This window comes from Strongylocentrotus purpuratus, unplaced genomic scaffold (assembly GCF_000002235.5).
Source record: "Strongylocentrotus purpuratus isolate Spur 01 unplaced genomic scaffold, Spur_5.0 spur5_scaffold_8, whole genome shotgun sequence".
Classification (NCBI taxonomy): Eukaryota; Metazoa; Echinodermata; class Echinoidea; order Camarodonta; family Strongylocentrotidae; genus Strongylocentrotus; species Strongylocentrotus purpuratus.
Genome location: NW_022145614.1, coordinates 2091371 through 2113554, shown reverse-complemented (window position 1 = coordinate 2113554; position 22184 = coordinate 2091371). Strand labels below are relative to the sequence as shown.

The following is a 22184-nucleotide window of genomic DNA, read 5'->3' as shown; positions in this document are numbered from 1 at the left end:
AGAGAGAAAGAAAGAACGAGTGATCTGCTAGGGTCACAAAATTGAGGTATCAAAGTAGGCTCATCTGACCGTAATCGAATGCTTAAAACCCCTTAGATTACGGGGCTCCGCCCCCTTGACCCCACTTAGGCTATAAGGCGGGCCCCTGGATGCTCATCTGACAGTAATTCAATACCTAAAAAACCCTGAGCTTCCCGGGCTCTACCCACTGGCAGAGCACGTAGCGAGAGTTTGATGTTTTTTTTTTTTTTTTTTTTTTTTTTTGGGGGGGGGGGGACACATACATGTAATTGATCGAGGTCAAAAAAGGGGTCTAAAAAAGTTCAACCGATCTTGGAATTTTTTTGGGGGCCCTCGTGGCTACGTGCCTGCCCACTGGACCCCATCCAGGGCCCGCCTTAGGGCCTTGCATTATTTTTCAAGGCATGGCCACACAGAGGATTTTTTTTCTGTTGGGGATCGGGGCTGAATGCAATGAATTATTGATAATTAATTGCACTTTGTTTTGTCGTATTTGTGGGGGTGGCCCCGTATCCTAGCTCCCGCTGCGTACGGTCATGATTCAGTGGCTAAGCAATGGCCTCGTTACTGTGAGGCCCCAGGATAAAATACCGCGATCAGCTATAATAGTGCCCTTTTGTGAGGCATTAATCCTCATTACCTTCAGTTATGACTTAAGGACGTAGGTCCCCTAGTTGATATACATGCTTTAGCAGTCCTGCAAAACAAACACTCGCAAACTATTATTCAATACAATCTGAGAATGTATACTATTATTTAGATCTATTAGGAATAAATCATTGTCAAAATCATTCCATAAATTGGGGTAAAAATAATTATTCCACCTTTATGACCAACAGTGTATATGAAAGTTATGAATTTTTACAGTTGTAATCACTATGGGCACTTCAAATGGGCTGAAGCGATAATGTCAATGTGATGTAGTGCCGTATTACTTTCCCATCTGTTCCAATTAATATATAAAATGACGAAAAATTCATTGCTCAGGAGGGTTTATTCTTTTTAGAGGACCTATGATAATATGCTATCTATAATATATTTTGAGTAGTGCTCCAAGGGAGAAGGAACTTATGAGAAAAAAGAGGGTATTATTAGTAATATGAAAGGTACAGATAGTACAATAAGTAACTTGGCTGAAATAGACTTCTGCTAATTAATCTGCTATATGCATTCCATGCTCATAACAATATCTTGTAAAATCTAAATTAACAATTATCCATCCACCCAGATATACAAAAGTTATATGATTTCGTAAATGTAACCTAAGGAGGGCTGATGTACCCCACTTTTTCCGGAAAAGGTGCATTTGTCAACAGAAGGGGGCACCTACCAGATAGGCACTTATTAGAGGTAAACATTGCATTGGCACTAATGAGAATGTGGAATTAAGGGGGATTTATTACAAAAGGCAAAAAGCGACACTTTTGCTATATAAAAAGATGCACTTTTGGTTTGATTGAAAAAATGGGGTCACTGTGCCACAGTCCCCTCTCCCCTCCCAGGAGTGCCGCTTACAATGTATACGGAAAACTGGTTATATGACTTTAATGAAATCTCATGAGGCATAATTATTAATAGGCCTATTCATAAAATAGGAAATAATTCAAAATGTTTGTCTATTTACACATCATCACTTCACAATGAATACCCATAAACCTAAATTAACCCCAAATTAACCGTCAATTCCAAATGTGAAAACATAATACTTCGGCCAACGAAGTATTATGTTTTTACATTTGGAATTGATTGACTTTTTGTTTGTACTGTGTGATAGAAGTCGTTCTTAACTCACTCAGCTATGGCATATTGCTGTTGTAAGATATCATCATCATATCTTCTGTTTTGCTATAAACACTGCATTGTAAATTGATTTAAACGGTATATATGTTTACAAACAGAATGTTGATTTGTTGCATTACAATTTACATTATGCTTCCAAACAGAATATTGATTTGTTACGTTCCATTGTAAATTGATTTATATGTTTATAAACAGAATATTGATGTACATCAATGAAGTTTGGTATACAATACAATACAATACATCATGCTTCTCTTTTTTTTCTCGTTGTATCCATCAAAGAAAGTTCAGTTTGTGACGAATTGTTTAAAAATTCGAGTGAGTACCGTTTCCGGTGTAAAAGCCGCGTATCAATCAGCAAGCGCCAGCGCCCACAAATATGACCAATCAAATTCGTGATAGAGAGACGAGCCCCTTTTTAGTTCACTAATATGAATGACGTACATATTATTACGTCGACGTCGCGAGTGGAAAGCTGCATGCATGCACTTTCTATCTGCTATTCACCGGTACCGGCGAAAATTCTAATTCTGATCCAAGATTAGTGCTCTTACGGCAATTGGCCTTATTGGTAAGTGATTTACTCTCTTTTAAAGATGAAATAGCATATACAGGTTATTGTGACCGTATGATCTACAGTTTGGTTGTGGTGGTGGTTCTTGAAATTTGTCTGTGATTTTGTTGTGGAGTATTGTTGAGTTGGAGCGTTGCCATCATTGGTTGGACAACATCGCACGATGTGTACGCAGCATGAACCGCTTGGTTATGTCGCAGCAGATATAAACCGGCCGGTGCGATGACGCAGCCAATCCTCTCAGTATAGGCCCAGCAGTTCAGTACAGCAGTATATTTAACAGTCTAGTATGGATGGACCATATCAAATACCATTTGTCAGTCTACTCCATACTTCCAAGTTCCAAACATTTTGTAAATCTGCCCGATCTAGACAAAGATGATGAAAGGTCTAGACAATTCACTCTAGATGATCTAGATCGTGATCGATGCTACTGACTAGAGTAGAGTCTTTATTTTAGAGAGAGTATTTCATGAATGAAGGCAAAGCCAAAATATTCCCTCAATGATCAATCAATCAATCATGTTAGCATGTGTGAAAGTTGGACCTTACTTTAATAGACAGAAATAGCAGTCTGGTATTATTAATTCTTTAATAAAAATAGATATTTTAATTTTTCTGCTGTTCTGTTTTCTGTCATTAACACTATTTTATCTCTCTCTCTCTCTCTCTCTCTCTCTCTCACTCGTATTACACAGTATACATTGTATCTCATCTTCTTTATCTCTGTATGCTTTTCCAGTTTTCTCGCACTCTTCTCATCTTCTGTTTCCCTGTCCCTAGCTTTCCCTCCGTCACCCTGCTATATCTCTCATTCTCTCTGCCCCTCTCTCCTCATATAGTTACTGCAGCAGGCTACATGTAGTTTTAAATGTAAAGCTTTATCTCATACTCAGTGTTTAATTTTGTTGTTACTTCCACCTGCAAATGATAATCTATTTTATGGAGTATGGACATAGGGTATGTTTCCTTTATATCAAGCATTTTCTTCTAAATAGGGGTTTGCTTGGTCTTAACTTGGCATGCTTCACTCTTTGGATGTTATTGCCAAAGGTAGACAAACAGCCATATATGTTTCAGATAACCCTGGCCCTGGGATATGTTTTCTGTCACTCATGAATATCATACAAAATTTGATAACTTTTTATATCAGCAAAACTGTGCATTCAGCATTTATCTATTAAGAAACCTTTATCTGCAAATATTTGGGTATGTAGTTGAATTGAATTATTTCTCAGGCAGTGCAGGTACAAAAAAAAATCTTTTGAATGAGACAAAAGGCTATTCCCTATGAGACATCATTGTCATTTATGCAGAACAATTGAAGCGACTGTTCCTTTTTTTTCTTGTTGGAAAATGCTGATGTCACAATATGTGAATAGTGTCTTTCAGTTATCTAATATGCCAGCATGACAGTATTAGCTTTGTGTCTCTAATGCAAATTGCATGCCAGATGTGTGTGACATTGTGTTTATTTTGTAAGCAATCAGTCAATGTCATGTTTTAAAGGTATCCAATCCAATCCAGGAATTTATAAAGCGCCAATATCTAGTTGCATTATAATCAGAGGCGCTGATGTGACTGAGAAACTATAAAAAAAATGTCTGTTCATGATTATAACTAGGAAAGACAAAAAAGCAGTGACTAATTGTAAGCAATCTGAAATAGGTAGTAGGTACGGTATACATGTCTTTAGTTGAGTTCTGAAAGTGGATAACTGGTGACAACAGCGGAGGATTTGGGAAGAAAATGTATGGCCATTGTGGTCAAGACCCTGACCATACATACACATATACCTGTAATGTTGAAATAATGACATTTGTATTCCAGTATGTGAGAATAACACCAAATGGTATAAATGGGACTGATATCTTTTGGACGGTTGCGCACCATTTTAATAGTTAAAAGATTACTCAAGACATACATGAAATGACTTCAGATAACCTTTTTCAAAATATATCAAAGATTGTTTGAAGGTTGTGGAGTAATGTGGACCAAACATAAGTGTTTTTTTTTTTTTATTGATTTGAAATGTTAGTCTATTGGAGAATGCATGGAGACCACTTAGGAATTTTGTTATGGTACTTCTTATTTTCATAACCTGTATTAACTGCCCAATTTAGTAAAGACCAATTGTGATTTTTAACTTGTGATATCCTGAACTTTTTCAAGAAAGTGTTTTTTTTCTTCATCCACCTGAATTCGAAACATTTGTTATAAGGTTCTCTCTGACTGTACACTTAGCACAATAGAATACTGTAGTCTTTTGTTACATATTCTACACAAACTTCAGCTACATACACTATTTTTTATATTATTCTTATAATATATTATTATATAACTGAACCCGAAGTCGATTCAAATGATGTTATTATGACAAGAAATGCATGAATAGAATGAATTTAAATTTTGAATGGTGTGATGGATTGATATTATTTCTTTAATTCTTTTCATTCTACAACTGTATTGTTGATATCCAAATATTAATTAAATTTGTCTTCTGAATCTTTTTTTATTTTTATTGTATAACAAAGAATTACTTCATTTCATAATGATTGATACTTTTGTAGCAATTTACTACATGATCGTCAACCAGCTTCTCCTAATAACCCCTAAATGGTCCTCTCACAATGCAACTGTACGACCCATAGCTGACTTGAAATCAGAATTTGGTCAAGTTCTCAAATAATCCTTGTTTGATTTTTTTTTCCAACAGATAATCTATTGGTCAAGTTAAATTCCAGTCTACTCTATTGGAAACAAAATATACGAAGAGCCAGTTCAGTCAAGCTTATCACCTTACTCCTTCAATCCAACTTAGCAGTCTGCACTAGAGTAATTAAACAGGTATGGATGCTAAAATCAAGTTCAGGTCCCATTTGTCTTTTTTTGTCTCTTGTTTTAAGTCTTGTTGTTCTTTTTGAGTTTTGTCTTATTTTGTCCATGATTTACTTCCTGGTTTAGTCACATAAGTGAATGGTAGCCAAGATTGAAGGTCTATTCTTCATCATATTTCAAGAGCTTAATTTCATATTCTCCTCCAATAACTTTATTTTTTTTACCCTATGTTCCATTGTTGTGTGAATAGTAGTTACTCAGTGTATTCCTGCCCTTGTGCACTTATGGGACTCAACCTATGTGGAACTGTGTCGTGAATTCACTGCTGCAAGAGTGCTTGAGGATCACCAAAATCAGTCTATGCAAGATTGAATTTACTTGCATTTGCTAGATTACCTGATTCAGGAACTCTGAAACTATTACTCGGCTAAAAATCTGGGGTTTCAAAGTTGTAAATGAAATTTTAAATAATTATTTACCTCTTCTCATGTATGATCAACCCTGGACCAATTCCTGCTGCTACACAGAAAAACCTGTTGAGGTCTATTTTAACAGGTACAGCTATGATATAGTACAAGCTTATGTCAGATAAGCTTACTACATATGTATAAGTGCTGTTGTTATTACCCCTGAACTTTTGTGAATTCATTTATACAGAGTATCACCCATCCCAGTAGGTCAAACATCTACCAGGAGAAATGGAGAACGGATTCCACAAGAAGCCCAGATGGGATACGAGAGCGTCCGAAGCATCGCTGCGTACCATTAATCCTATCCGTGGTATCGTCGATGGAATGAAACTAGAGCCTAATCCAGATAAAGATATCATCGCTCTATCCATCGGTAAGTTACTATCTGAAAGGAGATTGAATGAAAATTATTATTAAAATGGCTGAAGAAATCAAGTGTTCCTATTCAAATTGGCGACAGTACATTTTTCTTCAATGATTTGCAAACAATCGTACATAACCTACTTAATTTTCTTAACTGTAACCCTATCTTTCCTCTACTGCAAGACTGAAATCAAATTGTGTAGTGCTATGTGTTCTTTTTGTTTGTTCAAAAATCTTGGCACCCATTTTGGTAGTTTGTAGCATATATTTAATCAATATATAAAAACTGATGCCTTTCATGATGTGTTTTATGATACAGTAGTAGTATGAATTGTTGTACATGTACATAACTGTTATCGTAATCTTTGCAAGTCGATGCCAACTTGCTTTAGAATTGTAGGTACCGGTAATTGAGAAGTGAGAAGTTACAAGCCAGCTCAAAAGGGTAGAGAGAAATTCACAACCTCAGTTTTACCTTACACAGTACGTTCTGCCTGTATTATGATGTTACCAAATATCTTAGTGTTGAACACCTGTACTTTCACTACCAGTATTAAATACAATCTAATTTCTACATTATTCACAGTAGCCCAGCTGTTTCATGCTGGTAGTTCTAGTCAATATTCTATTACAATAAGGAAGGACACGTGATGTTTTTCTGTTTTCAGCTACATGTATAATGTATATACCCTGCTTTAGGATGTGAAAGTTTTATCTGGGTCTTTTTTTCTTCCAATTTGTTCTGTAATATTGGGGTGGGTCAAGTCAACTCAACGTTAGTAGGGACTTTAAGATTTGCACGTCGACATAGTCCACTATGTCGAAGGGCAAATCTAAAAGTCTCTAATGTCTTCAGAGAGACAGTGACCATCCATCTCTGTGTATAGGTCTAAGATACACATGGTTTTCCTCAAACAGTGCTTGTCACTGCATGATACTTGAAGAAATTCAGACCTGCACATACCAAATGGTAGAGATTTCTGGACCTGAAAACACAATGAGTGCTTGACACTTGACAGGAAGGGTAAAACATGATTCATAGATCAAAAACCAGATTCATAGTGTGATCATACACACAAGGGAGAGGGAAACAAAGTGATGACAGATGGTGATGAAATCAATATGTTTGGAATCCAAATACTGCTCTTTGCCATTGATTTAAAAACATTGTGTGTGATAAATTAGGTTGTACCATGTCATGTACCGGTACTGTTTTTTATGTGCATACATTCCATACATGTTTGTTGATGAAGTCTATGTTAAGTAAGTCTGGCTACTAGTCCATTAGTTGTGTCTGAATTATGCATCTTTTCACAATTTCACTCCAACTTGTTGTGTTGCCTGATAGTCAAACCAGCATTTTATTTTAGTTGGGTTTTTTTTGTAATATTTTTTTTTTGTTTTGTTTTGTTTTTTTTTTTTTTTTTTTGGGGGGGGGAGGATATCAGTGTGCCCCTCTGTTTGTCTCTGTCTTCTCTCTCTTTATATATCTGTCACACACATGTACACCCTGTCATCATCTCTCTCTCTCTCTCTCTCTTTCATTCTATCACTTTCTACAAATAAATTATTTCCTCTCAGCTTTTCTCCCTGAAATATGTTTTTCTCCTTCTCTCTTTTGTGTCATCATCAATCATTCCCTATTCATATCCCATGGCTCTGTGGTACAGTGTATCTGGTTTACTTTAATACATCTTGACAGACCAATACTGCAGTTTCTCAGGATAGTCTGATTATGCTTTGATTACAGGTGATCCAACCAAGTTTGGAAATCTTGATCCGAGTGAAGATGTAGTGGATGCTGTAAATGTATCTCTCAAATCAGGGAAGAGCAATGGATACAGTCCTTCTGTTGGTAAGCACTTAGATACATGTTTCATCTCCTGAGAAACACTTGAATGTTTACTCTATAGGCCTGTCCTAATCGGCTCGAGATTGCTAAATATCCCGCTCTTTGAACTATCTCGATCGCAAATTATCCAGTTAATTTGCGTCTTTGTCAGCCTGAAGTTGCAATTAGTGGGATATTTGGTCGAGATAATCATCCCAAGATATCTTGAGCTAGTTTGCAAAATTGTTCAGTGCGTCTTCACCAGCCCGAAGACTCACACTATGCGTGAACGCTGAGCAAAATATCTCGAGCTCGAGTTTCAAGTTTCAAGTTTCAAGGTCAAGTCTCGAGCTGATGAAGATGCGATTTGTAACTTCAGGATAATTTCCCAAATCAGAAATAGCGGGCTATTTGGCAATCTCGAGCTGATGAGGACAGGCCTTATGTGAAGTGCTGTTAGACCTGTAGCACCCATCTAGATGGAGTTTATGCACTCTCTGATTATCAGCAGGTGATATTAAACAAATATTTTAGCTGCATAATTGTGTATGTAAACAAATATTGTATGCTGATTTAAGGGGGGGGGGGGGTCTTAAGAAAACGGAATTTTCAAAAGCTTCCATTTTCAGTGCTGTAGAAAAGATTGTTTTTTAGTTACAAACATGTACTTGTATGTACCATTTTTAATCATTTTGAGAAGAAAAGAGTGCTGTGTACATTTTAACTTTTACTGTTTACCTTTAACTTTATAAATGCTACTAACCCAAAAAACAACAACATCAACAAAGAAATAAGAAAGAATACTAATGAATAAATAAAGAATAAAGTTTAAACTGATAGAAAAATGAATGGTACACCACATTGCTCTAATAACTTTTTAGTGTGTTTAGGGGCTGAATAATGTAAGCAGATTAGGAGCATATATGGTTACAAATATGAATACACTCATACTTGTATCAGTCATCAAGCACCTGTTGGGTGAATCCGGAGGTGACTATATCTTCCATATCAGTAGACAGGTGGTGAATTCTATATTCCTCAAAAAAATACGTCAAAGTCTACTGATACTCAAATGAAGCAAAGATTAGATATGCATATATAATGCTTATACCTTAACTCTGAAGTGTAGGTTGTTTTATGTGTCATTCATTTAAAATACACTCTAATATTAACACAAAACAACAACAAAAAATACACATTGTAACATTTTGATTCAATAAGTAATTCTTTATATGTAATTTTGTAGGTTTTGTTGACGCTCGTGCTGCAGTTGCCAAGAAATACTCCCATCCGGATGCTCCTCTCACTTCAGAGGTTTGTGTTTTTAGTATGCTTCTTTATTTTCATTGTTTGTGTATATTTATTTGAATGTGTTGTGTATAATTATTTGTATCTTTTTTATGTACATACAAAATACTGATGATAATAGTAAATCTAGATTTATACAATACATTCTCAAAGCACTTACAGATATTATTATATTAAGATATACAATTATACATATTGTATATATACAGTCAAACCTGTCTATAGCGACCGCCCAAGGGAAACATGTAGAGGTGTCGTGGTCGAGTGGATACGTCGCCGGACTGTCGATGGCAAGGTCCGTGGTTCAAGTCCCGCCGCGGCACTAATGTCCTTTGGCAAGACATTGATCTACATTTGCCACACTCAACCCAGGTGATGTAAATGGGTACCTGGCAGGAATTAATTCCTTGAAATGCTGGAGCGCTGTATAAACGGCTGCTAGGCTAAAGCCAGGGTAATAATAAATGTGCCTCGGAATAGAATTATCTAGATAGATGACGCTATAGAAATGCCTATTATTATTATTATTAACACAAAAAGTAGTCTTTGCAGACAGGTTCCTTTAGTACATGTTTCAATGAGAAACCATTTTTAAGGGAAACAAAAAATGTGGTCTTTATAGACAGGTGGTCTTTGTAGACAGGTGGTCACTAAAGCAGGTTTGACTGTATTTCTATGTTTGATTGATGATCAAACAAGTGTCTTCTTTTAACACCATGCAGGACCCTGTTTCAAAAGACTTGTTATCAATAACAAATGCAAACATTCCATGACAGATAAGCTCTCAGCTAATCAGATACCACCATTTCTGTAGCTTATAACTGTTATTGTAACTTGTATTGATGATAATTTTTATGAAACAGTCCAGTTTTTCTTTTATATGGGCATCAAATAGGGATAGTGGAATTACAAACATGAGGACACCTTTTTCTTGTTTTGTGAAAAGTTGCTTTTATTACCCTCTTGATTTCATTTTCTTGATACTTTCAGGATGTGATTCTTACGTGTGGATGTTCCGGAGCTCTAGACCTGGCTATTGGAGTCTTGGCTGATGCGGGTCAGAACATTCTGGTCCCAAGACCTGGCTTTGCTCTGTACGCGACCCTCGCTGGAAGCTATGACATTGAGTACAGATTCTATGAGCTGATGGTAAGAATATGAAGAACTATATTATTCAAATCAATTTAAAATGTGTTGCGATTGCCCCAGAATATACCCACCGTAGCTACCTGTTTTAAAGCATACTCACATTTTTCCAAAGACATGGCCTTCATTTTCTGCACCACCCTAGCTGGAGCTATGTCATTCAATACAGATACTATGATCTCCTGGTAAGAATTAGAATTTTTTTTTTTTTTTTTTAATAAATAAATTTCAAATACTGGTATGTTAAAGATCCCTGAAGATAGCCTCTTTTAGTTATTTTTTTTTTAGCTACCTGTTTTAAAGTGTACACAAAGTTTTGTGTAGATGTGGCTTTAATTTCTGCACTTCCCTTGCCTGAAGCTTTGATATTGAATACACTGAGATATCATACTATACTGGTATGATTAAAATCCAGCATAGATATTTCAAGTTCCCCTCAAAAATTGGTAACGGTGAAAGAAAGAGAAAGAAAGAAAAAAAAACGATGAATACAAATGATTAGAGATGTAGAGGACTTGCTTCCATGTTAAATTTGAAATGAATTAGATTTTAAAAATAAAATGGGATCTTGTCTACTCACTCAAGTGAAAAACGAGTCCTCACTCAGAAAACTTAATTACTCTACATACTACTGGTTCATTAGTACCTGCATATATTTTTTATCACAGGATGTGCATGCTAATAAAATTTCTTCCTTATTTTCAAGGGTTGTGCAGTGTGAAAAGGAAGCAATAAATTGGCATGGTCATAGTGTGTATGATTTATCATGTGATGTGATCAAGTAAAAAACAGTTGATAGTGGGTTTTGTGGAAAGAATACATAGAATGGCTATTGAAAATATTTGGGCAATTATGAATACTTTCTAGATGAAACCTTTTTTTGTCATAGTCATTACAAAATTTCCTCTTTTGTATTTACTTTTCTTGTGCAGTGTGAAAAGGACTTTAAAAAATGCTTTGTCATATCCATGTATACTAAAAATAATTTTGATTGTATGTATAGAATTAGTGAATATATTGTGATTGTATTATGTGATTTTAAATCAGTTGTTATGTTCACTGCCTTTCTGATTCTGACCTTAAAAAGAATCATATAATTAATTTCTTTGACACAGCTTTGAATTTACTGAAGCTCATCATCTTGCTCACATCAGAGTAACATGCGAGAATGAACAGAAACAGTTCAATATTTGTTTCAACTATCTCTCTGTTTGTTTTCTGCAGCCATGTAAGTCATGGGAGGTTGATCTAGAGAACCTAGAATCACAGATTGATGAGAAGACAGCTTGTATCATAGTGAACAACCCATCTAATCCATGTGGATCGGTCTTCTCCAAGGAACACATTCAAGACATCATCAAAAGTAGGAATCATGTCCTCTTTTTCTCCTAATCTTACTTATATGCATACTTCCCTTCACTATATTCATCTTTCTCTCCTTCCGTGTGTGTCTTTATTTTATTATGTAAGAGAACCTTAGTCTTTTTTACTAAGCTACCTTCTATACAGGAAGAAAATCTGATAATTAATATGAAAGCTATGGATTTTAAACAAAGTTACATTCTACAACCAGATGTCTTAACACAGGACCATTAGACCTGTCATTTTCATGTCATGCTTTAAATACACTCCATTTTATTGTTAACATTCCTAGAAAAGTACCCCTTGTCTTTTATTTTATAAAAAAACTTATTATTCTTATGAAATCAGACACCATATCGCCCTCTTTGAATAAGATTGCAATCAGCTGTGCATATTTTTTGTGATGGTCATTATTAATGTCATCAGATTTTCATAATACCGGTAGCCCAAAATAGCATATGTATGTGGTGATAGTGTCCATCTCTACACATTTTGATAGCATCTGTATGTTTTCCTATCGTCCACTCAGTTGCATCGAAGCATCATCTTCCTATTGTATCTGATGAGGTGTATGCTGATATGGTATTCTCTGGCAGTACCTTCTACTCCGTGGCGTCATTAGCCTCCAATGTACCTGTGCTTACATGTGGTGGGCTGGCCAAAAGGTACGGTACAGTCCTCATCTTTTGACAACTACATGTACCCCCAACATATCACCTTCAGGACAATGGCCCCTGAGGCAATTATCTCGTTAAAATAAGAAACCCCCTCCTGGACGTAAACCCCGTAAAAGTAAACCCAATTACCCAGATAACTACCTGGGTGGTCATTGAATTAGGGGCTAGTAATCTTGGGTAGTGGGGAGGGGGGCGGGTGAATATCTGAAGGGGATCATTGTCTTAGAATTCATCTTTTTCATGTAAATATGATCTAAGACTGGAAAGAAATAGAGTGATATGAAGTCATAAAGATAATTGATGGGAGCATTACACATATATGTGTCGTGAGATTAAAGCTTTTGAATTGAATAAATCTGTATTGGATGGAAGATGTTTGATCCCACAATCATTAGTAATGATGAAAATACATGTATATGAGCATGAATGGCTTGATAGACCCTATGGCTATGGTCGATCTTCTCCTAATTTAGTTAATCCTGACCATGGTCTAAACTTACATCATGTGTAACAAAACATTATGACCTTAGACTAACTTCCTTTGTAAATCCTGATTTGAACAAAAATCTAAACTCAGCGATGGTTTTAAATTGTAGTTGAAAAGGGGCCTATTTGTTCTTTGTCAGTTTTTGACATAATTTGTTTTCTTTGTGTTTGTCATGCAGATATCTGGCTCCAGGATGGCGACTTGGTTGGATACTTATTCATGATCCAGTCGGGGCATTTGAAGAAGAAGTAAGTGCCTTTGATCTGGTCAAGATGTAATTTAGCTAGTGAATAAATCATGTGTAATAAACAGACAAGCTAGTTCAGAATTCATATTATAAGCAGAAATGGTAGGATAGTACTTTTATATTTCATTTGCATGGTTGAGAGTTGATATGTTTATGAATGTGTGCAGGGGAGGGGGAAGAAAGAGGGGGAGCTAAAGTTACGTGTTATATAGAGGGAAGAACATCAGCCGTAAAGTGTCATGAGCACTGTTGGCTGATAATTGGCCTATTACATGTAGCTGGCATGTTGTGTTCATTCATCACAGACAATGTACAAATGCTTACCTAATTTCTCAGTGCATTGCTGAAACTACATTAACTAATAAGAGAAACTTATGTTTATTTTGCGCTATATAAATATTGTATTATTATTATTTGTGTTGTCTTACAAATGTAAACAAACTATTTCTATAACACACATTTAGTACTATATTCAAACTGTGATATCTATCCTCTCGTAGGTTCGGCTGGGTCTGTTCCGATTGTCCACCAAGATTCTTGGACCGTGCACCCTGATACAGAGCGCCCTTCCAGCTATACTTGAGAAAACCTCAAACAGCTTTCATGAGAACACCATGGATATCTTGAAGGTAGCTAGCTTACATGCTTGTTTCTCTTTCTATTAAACGCCGTCAGTACTAGTTGGGCAGAGGGATTAGACCACCCAGGGTGTTCACTGACATGTGGCTATCTCATCAACTCAGCTCTCAATTAACATAAGAAAAAGAGGATCATGGGGGACCAATGGTCACCAATTAGGCATTGTTTTCTATATAGAGGGAGCAAGTGGCTACACGTAGTACAGTGGGGCTTTAATTCTGCAGTAAATGAAAAAGATCTGACATATTCTCCAGACTCTATTTCATCATAGATTTAGGATCAGGGTTGGGACTTTTGTAATTGGGTTCTGGATTAAGCTAAGGGTTAGTAGGAATAGTGCTCCGATCAGTCCAGGGTTAAAGTAAGGTCTTGAGGTAGTGTAGGGAAATTATTGCGGAACAATTGTCGCAAATCTGAATAGAGAGTTATATTACCTGTGTACTAAGCCTTCCCTCAATGCTTCATAAAATAATATAAAATGTCATTGCCCACTAAGTATTTAAACTATTACTGTTTTCCAATTTTCTTTCAATTCTCAGTCCTAATAACATGTCAAATAATATGCTAGCATTGTCTGACCAAATACAGCTTTAAATAATTTAAATCTGTGCTTTTGACAAAAATCTTAGAGAGCAGGCCTAACTAATGACCTTCAAATGTTTTATTAAGGTCCTTTTTTATAAACCTTTACATGGATTTGAAATTTCTTGGATGGTATAGTTTTCTTACAGGCACAAAGGGAAAATGTAGGTCTATAAATTTGTTCAGCCATAGAGAATACAGTACTTGCAATATCTGTCGACCTCTCTTTAAGATCTGCTTCAATTTTACAATATTATTTTTTCTTCCTTCATTCTGTTCCCTTGTTCCCTCCTCAGACCAATGCAGAAATCTGCTTCAAATTCTTGGACGCAACACCGGGCCTCAAACCCATTATGCCCAAAGGATCTATGTATATCATGGTGAGTGGTAAATTGGCAACACAAATGTCATGGATATTTCTTTCATAATACTGTAACTCACCATTCAATTCAATTCACATTTATTTCATTCTTGATTAAAAATTACATTGATACAAAAGATACAAAATATTTCATGAACAAATTTAGAAAATGAAATGGGGAACTACATAAATAAAGCCCATAAGCCTTGTACAAGCGTAGTTCCCAAAGCATTCATAGCATAATGTAAAGCAAAGATAAACAAAAACAAAAACAAAACTTAAATAAAAAAGAAACAAAAAACATATAACACAAATATAAACATGAGATAAATAACTATACGTATTTGAGATAAAAACAAAGAAACTGCCTCAACTGAAAAAGTCTTTGCCCAAGACTAGTAAAGATGTCTTTCGGATGGTGACGTTGATGTAAATAGTCATATCTATTGATACACGTCTGTAAAAACCCAATTACACACACACACATACAATCTTAAGAATTATTATTTAAGGATATATTCATTAGTTTGACAATGTTATGCAATTCTATTTAAATTGTTTTTAGAGATTGTTTACAAATGAACTTCTTTATTTCTTCTTTCAGTGTGGAATAGAGATTGATAAGTTCCATGGTTTTATGGATGATATGGAGTTTGTTCAGTGTCTGATGTCGGAGGAATCTGTTTTTTGCCTTCCAGGAAAGGTAAGCAAGTTCTTATTTCAATTCTCTGTTTAAAAAATTAATTTCAAAATCCCTATTTGTAGAAAAGATACCATTACAGATACCATATCTGAATTCTTAAATATGGAAATTATAGAAGTTGGTCAAATAATCAGTGCAATGTGTGGTTTAACATTTGCACAAAAATGTTTATCCCATCCCCGTAGTTTTAGGTAAGTATTAATATACATGTACTAAGTCTATTAAATAAAGTTTGAATTTAACTTTAAGGAGAAAAATTCACACAAGTTTTTGCAATAAGCATGATAATTTTCACCCATTTTTTGCCATTTTCAAATATCAAAGCAAGAATTGTGTGATAATATAAGTGATTGTCTTTGAAAGTGCAGTCAGTATTGTCATGGTTTTGTTACAAATCAAATGATTTGAGATTGTTTATTGTTGAGAATGCCCTTGTGCTCTTCAAAAGTAATTTGTTAAAAATTAAAACCATCCAATGTTTTGCCTACACTCCTCTTTCTTTCCCCCAGTGTTTTGAGTATCCCAACTACTTCCGTGTGGTGCTGTGTGTGCCAGAGGAGAAGACCTCGGAAGCTTGTAAGCGTATCAAAGAGTTCTGTACCCGCCACTATAGGGGTGGACTCATCAACACGGTGGAGGAGACATGAAGGAATCAATATACACTGCAGCTGATCAGATCAAGAATAATTCATCATGATGTATTAATACCAAAGGAGTATAAGTAGATGATTATTCAGTTTGAAAGCAATATATATACAAATAGTATTCTACATCTGTATATAAATTGGTCTTTATGCCGGGCACTTACTTTCGTAATGTTGAATAGTTTTTTTGACTGATTGTAGTCACAAGAATTCTTATACGTATCTTTTCATGATATGCTATGAGTACTGTTGAAGTTCGGTAAATATATAATCAGACTTTCATTCAAAGTTTAAAGTACTTGCAGGCTTTGAAGAAGCAAACGTATTCACGTCAGACAAAGTTCATATCCAAACATTGGTAAACTGAACTGGGTAATTTACTCATAGCATGTCATTAACATTGTTCAAGATCCTTGTTATAAAAAACATACAGTAATATGTTTAATGTTACAAAAGTTAGTGCTTGTAAAAGTGACATGCATTTACATTTGTATGAAGCCAAGTACTAGTACAGAGCATGTTACTATGTTTATGTGGAAAAGTTTTGTGCAATATGAAGTTTCTATGAATATGAAGGTGAATTTCAAGTGGTTGGGTATTACCGGTAAGTAGGGTCTCCATGTAAAAGGTTTAGTTTAAAACACACTATAAAAAAAAAATTCAGAAGATTTAAAGAGAATATTTTACTACACTACTACATAGTACTTTTTGTAATTCTGTGCACCATTTTCTGGCAAATTTAACCCTGCTGTTGAGTTTAAGCTTTGTTTGAAGTCAAGTTTGACAAATGGAGTTTGATCAAGGTCTAAGTTTTTCCTTTGTTCAACATATGACCCGCTGTCTGGTTCAATTGAATTAATAAAATACAGACTACCTTTCCTATTGTTTTGGGTTTACCCAACTTGGAAATTTAAAGAACACACAAATATTTATTCATAGCTCAATCATTTGCACAAACTTTCACATATATCATGCATGTATAGGTGAAGGGTTGAATAGATCCATGCTCCTTTTTCTAATTGCAGCATTCGTAAATACTAGTGTTTGTTTGACATAGGAATGTGGCATATCATTAAGACACATTTGTAGACAAGGCTGTTTGGTCCTTTTGTCAAATGTACGGTAAGTGTCAAAACGGCATCAAGATTTTCCTTTTCCCTTGTTAGGACATATGTCTTGGAAATAATAGAGTTTGAGTTGATGTTGAAGTGTTTAGATTGCCTCACAAGAAGAAATGTTATTTAACATAGTTTGCTCCTTTGATGTGAATGTGTGCTTCCAAGCTGAGTTTGTCGTTGTAAAGAAGCAATAAATCATCCATGTAGAATGCACTTAATATGTTATCAAATTGGCAACTTGTGAGGACATTAACTTTAATTGGCAGTATCGCCTGCCCTATATATATATATATATATATATATATATGATTGAATTGACAATGTTTCAATTGCGTGTTCCAAATTATGTGCCTGTTCAGTTTCAGTATAATCAAACAATGAAATATTTTACCTAAAACTGTAAATGTTTAATGACAGTGAATTGCAAATATTGTGAGTTTAAAACCTGTTGTTGCCTTTTTTGTTGAATTGCTCTGTGCCATAGTATATTTATTTATTTTTGTACATAAAAGCAAAGTTATTCATTTTAAAGATTTTACGTTTAGATTGTCTTATTTGCACTTTTCCTCAATCATATATTTTAACAAGTGATACTATCTTTTAGTTTTGCAGCTGGCATACACAATTACACATACTGATTTCTAACTGGAATCACATTTACCCGAGATAAAATTGTCAAATTTTCCAAACCTGATGTATATTTCCAAGAAGGTTCAAGGGACCATTTTCAAGGGAACGAGACCATTTTGAAAGAAATGATTTAAGTTTGTCATGACGGAACATTTTCAAAAATTTGAGGGTGACTATGTGAAGGGTAAAGGAGTATCTCTTATTCATCTAACTTTTGATTAGATAATGTTGAGTGTTATCTTTCAGACATTGTAAAGAAATCTGGTCGTTGAAATTAGATTAAATACAAAATGAAAAAAAAACTAGATGATGTGGTCATGTAATGAATCAGAATATACTGTAGTCCATTGTGTGTGCTATTGCTATCTTTCTAGCACTACTATCCGTTTTTAGAAATTCAAGCAATTTTTTGTTACTTGAATTTCTAAACCATCTAAAAATCCTTTGGAAGCTGAAATGTACTGATACAATATTCTTGTGTAGAAATTGTTTTGTTTTGCAAAGATTACATAAAGAAGAGATCTATATTTGATATGATGTGGAATATAATACGTATTTCTTTATGTAACAGAGTTTGTAAACATTTATGCCGAAAGCAACTGAAATGTTTGAAAATTAAGGTGTGTGTAAAATTTGAACAGCTATATGTTGCTCAGACTCCAATGCAGCTTGAGTCATGTTATGTTGATGTTTTTGTGCAAGAATAATTTGATCTGATTTCATTGATTCATGGGTAAAGAATGCAATGTCAGGCAAAACAAAAATATGTGTGCCTAATTTATGCAGAAATCTATCTTACTCCTTTTCCTTGTTTGTTAATGGTGAGATTTCTTGTTTTATGAGGATGAGGGTTATATTTTGAAAGCTGAGTTTGTAATTCCTATACAGCTGAAATGTAATGTTTGTGTAAACTCTGCATTGTATCAATTTGACCTGACTGACGGGTGTTCATTTCAGATACTATTCTGGAAATTGTTCAAGTTACAATTAAACATGTTTTAGTATTTTCAAGATTATTGTTTTTTAACACTGTTTGATGAGCTTGGTTCTATATGTTGAAAGAATATATATATATTTTTTTTTTTCTTTGCTGTAAATAGTGATATATTTACTCTGCTACAGTTTCGAGGTATATGTAGTAGGTCAATTGTTTCAGCATTAACATTGTGTTATATATTAGTATAGTTTCCCAGAGCTACCATGTGACATGATGTACATATGAAAGGCTTAGTTAGTCATTTTATAAGGTGATGGTGTATATTTAGTCTTATTCAAATACCCCTAATTCAGAAACTCTTAGTGTGCTTTATAAAGCAGGGTGTGTGCAAAACTTATATACGTCACTCCATGTATAAACCTGATTATTTATTTCTTCATTTAAACAGGATGTTCTGCAAAAAATTGCCTACCAATCGCTTTGTTGTTCAAGCACAACCATTTTGGTTAACGTACAAGGAGCTATACCGTATTGATGTAATTTTTTTTTTTTATCTCTTTTAAGTTATTTTTGCAGGTTATAAGTTAAAACTCTTTAATCTGCATGGGCTTATGTTAGATATCTTGTTTGTTAACTTATAGATGTAAACATGCTGATAGTTAAAAGTTCTACTTTTCTTTAGTAAGCCCTATGGACTATTCAAAAGCATCATTATTAGAGCATAAATCTAAATATGAACCCGCTATCAGTTAAAGCTGTTCATTTCAAGATCTGTGTATTTCAGAATCCAGATGTATTTCTCTGAAAATGCTCATTGTGCAAAAGTTTTCCTTTAAGTAGATCATACCATTTTGTCATTTTCAGTGAGAGTCAAGTGTTTTTGTTTTTTTCCTGAATGGCTTTACTTTTTAGTTAATCTAATATTCTTCATCTATACATGAATTTGCAGTGATTCTTGTGCTAGCATAATATCAATTCGAAATAGTATTCAGCTGAAATTGTAAGTAGTACATGTAGGTTGCACTTTTCAAAGTACTCTTGTTGAAAGTCGTATTAATGAAGTGTGGTAAAAATTTTGCTGAAATCTAAAGAGGTTTATTCAATCGATGGAAAAAAAGAAGAAAAAAAATCCTCAAACAGAAGATAATGTGCATGAAGAACTGATCACATTATGAATTATTCCAATCCAGGCTTTAATTGTCATATGTAATATCCTATTAAAGCAAACTTTATTTGATTTTCAGACTTACCAGTAATATTTCCTGATGTGGAGTATTCTGATATATTTTTAATGGAAAATTGCCTCTTTTTTTCTACTTTGAAAAAAATTAAATAGATTTAAATGATGGGGCATATAGAAATTATTAGAATTCAAGATTGTTTGGAAAGGGTATTTTCCCCCTTGGTAAAGTACAAAGTACAGTCAAACCTGTCTTAGTGGTCCCCTCTCTATGTAAAGACCACCTGTGTACAGTGGCCATGCATTTTTGTTTCCCTCAAGAAAGAGATAGAAATGTGTGTTATAGAACCTTTCTAGAAAGGCCACCTGCCTACAGTGGCCACTTTTCTGTTTCCCTTTTGTGACCTTTGTAGACAGGTTTGACTGTATGTCCCAGGGCATTACAAACTCTTAATTACTCTTGGTTTTCTCTTTTCTGCCTCATACCTGGAATATTGAAGCACTATTTGAACTTCTATTTCACTGTCAGTAGTATTATAGTTCTGTCCGTTTTCTGAAGTGAATTGTCGATATCTTTACTATATATCAGATAATGTGTAATGTGTGGCATTATTAAATATCTTGTCTATCTGTCAAGAAATGGAAGTTTTATTCCTGGAATAATCATTTGAAATATGTGTTTTCCTTTAGTTTATCTGAATAGTTATTGATGAACTAAACATGCTTTAATTAGTAGCAGATTCAGGTGCAGACAGCTTCTAGTGGCATGTGCTGTTGACCTTTAGAGATTTTAAAATCCAAACAGCACACCAAAAACCTAATTTTTGGACGGTACTTACAATTTGATAGAGATTGTACTCTGCGTTTTGGTATTCACCAGTTCAAGTTAAATGTACAGCCTACAGGGAGTGTCGCGTGTAAGAGTGATGGAAAAAAATCTGTGACAAATTATGGATTGGGGTGAACCCCTCTTATTCCTAAAAGGGTGCCATATGACTATTTAAAATAATGGTTGGAAAATGCTGCAGCGATCTATATCAAACAAAAATGTCTAATCATATTATAATAATAATAAAAAGGGTGCTTATAAAGCACACACAACCAAAGTCTCTAAACGCTATATTGATGATCCGTTCAGGTTTAATTGCTCAAAATGGGAGACCTAGCAAAAAATAAAAAAATAAAATGAAGAATTCACATGATTATCGCATTGCACCTGAATGCTCGGAATAGAAAATAAAAATGTTTACCAATTAATTAAAAGCATTACAATTTGTAATATTTCAGTGATTCTAATAAACATTTTGTGATCAATATGTTTGTGTCATTGTCTGTATTTCTTCATGGATGTCTTTTATGTTCTGTTACATTATAATTGTACATTTTGTATTCTCTATATAGGCATCCCCTAAATTTAAGAATGGTTCTCTCTACGTACATTAATAAATTTTAGACATAAATTTGAAATATGAATATGATTCTCTTCAAACATAGTAGAATAGAATAGAATAGAATAGAATTTATTGACTCATTCGACCCCCTTTTGGGGTATGAGAGGACATGTACATATCATGATAATGATACATAATAAAGAATACAAACATAGCTTAATACAAAGAATTCAAATACAACACAACAATGTAAAAGTATGACGATAAATGGGAATGATCTAAACCTAGCCTATGCTAAACATAAATACAATTATACAATATGACAAGCACAGGCGCGGATCCAGGATTTTCCAATAGGGGGGGGGGGGGGCCGGAAATTCGAAATTCGCGCAGACCATTATTTAAACTTACCAATACTGACAAGGTCATATTAGAAGCACTGTACTTTAATAGTGTACTGGTACCTACAAACGGGCACAATTATTTTGGAAAGGGGACAAAAAAGTTTCAAAAATCCAAAAAAATGTCAGCTTCAGAGGGGGGCACATCACCCCTCAGACTCCCTCTTAAAGTATTAACCGAATCGCACGAATCTAGGTAAAAAAAAATCAGCTTCAGAGCTAGAGAGGAACCCCCCCCCCCCACACACACACACACGCACAGATACACCCCCTGTGCGCGCAAGCGTGAAATTAACGCTGGCGCTAATGCGTAAGCAGGGCGGCGGAGCTATTTCCAAAGTGGAAAGCACCAACAAAAAAGGGCACCTACAAAGCGAAATCTCAAGGCGAAAATATACATTTTTTTAGACATTGGTATATACCCTTTCATTGTGATCCCATTATCAGGGACGATTTCAATATTTGTTTTTCTTT

The 22184-nt window shown here is 34.7% G+C and overlaps 1 protein-coding gene across 2 annotated transcripts; it reads left to right on the top strand.

Annotated features, from left to right (window-relative positions):
• Window positions 1–2279: 2279 nt before the first annotated feature.
• On the top strand, window positions 2280–21197 carry LOC592114 (tyrosine aminotransferase). 2 transcript variants are annotated; one of them, XM_011673788.2, is made up of 13 exons: window positions 2280–2392; window positions 5112–5242; window positions 5911–6076; window positions 7817–7921; window positions 9144–9211; window positions 10196–10354; window positions 11576–11714; window positions 12243–12378; window positions 13056–13125; window positions 13625–13753; window positions 14642–14725; window positions 15311–15409; window positions 15919–21197. In XM_011673788.2, the coding sequence occupies exons 3-13, from the start codon at window positions 5932–5934 to the stop codon at window positions 16054–16056; spliced, it is 1272 nt and encodes a 423-aa protein (XP_011672090.2). In that variant the 5' UTR covers window positions 2280–2392; window positions 5112–5242; window positions 5911–5931; the 3' UTR covers window positions 16057–21197. The 2 variants fall into 2 exon arrangements, with proteins under 2 accessions (XP_011672090.2, XP_796747.4); XM_791654.5 differs by having other exon boundaries at window positions 5891–6076.
• The last annotated feature ends 987 nt before the right edge of the window (window positions 21198–22184 follow it).

What these genes read in the sequence shown, in the direction of transcription:
- LOC592114 (XM_011673788.2), top strand. Translation starts at nt 5,932, where the DNA reads ATGGAGAACGGATTCCACAAGAAGCCCAGATGGGATACGAGAGCGTCC. An exon ending in TCGGGGCATTTGAAGAAGAA is followed by an intron (nt 13,126 to 13,624) that starts GTAAGTGCCTTT and finishes ATCCTCTCGTAG; the next exon opens with GTTCGGCTGGGTCTGTTCCG. An exon ending in AAGGATCTATGTATATCATG is followed by an intron (nt 14,726 to 15,310) that starts GTGAGTGGTAAA and finishes TTCTTCTTTCAG; the next exon opens with TGTGGAATAGAGATTGATAA.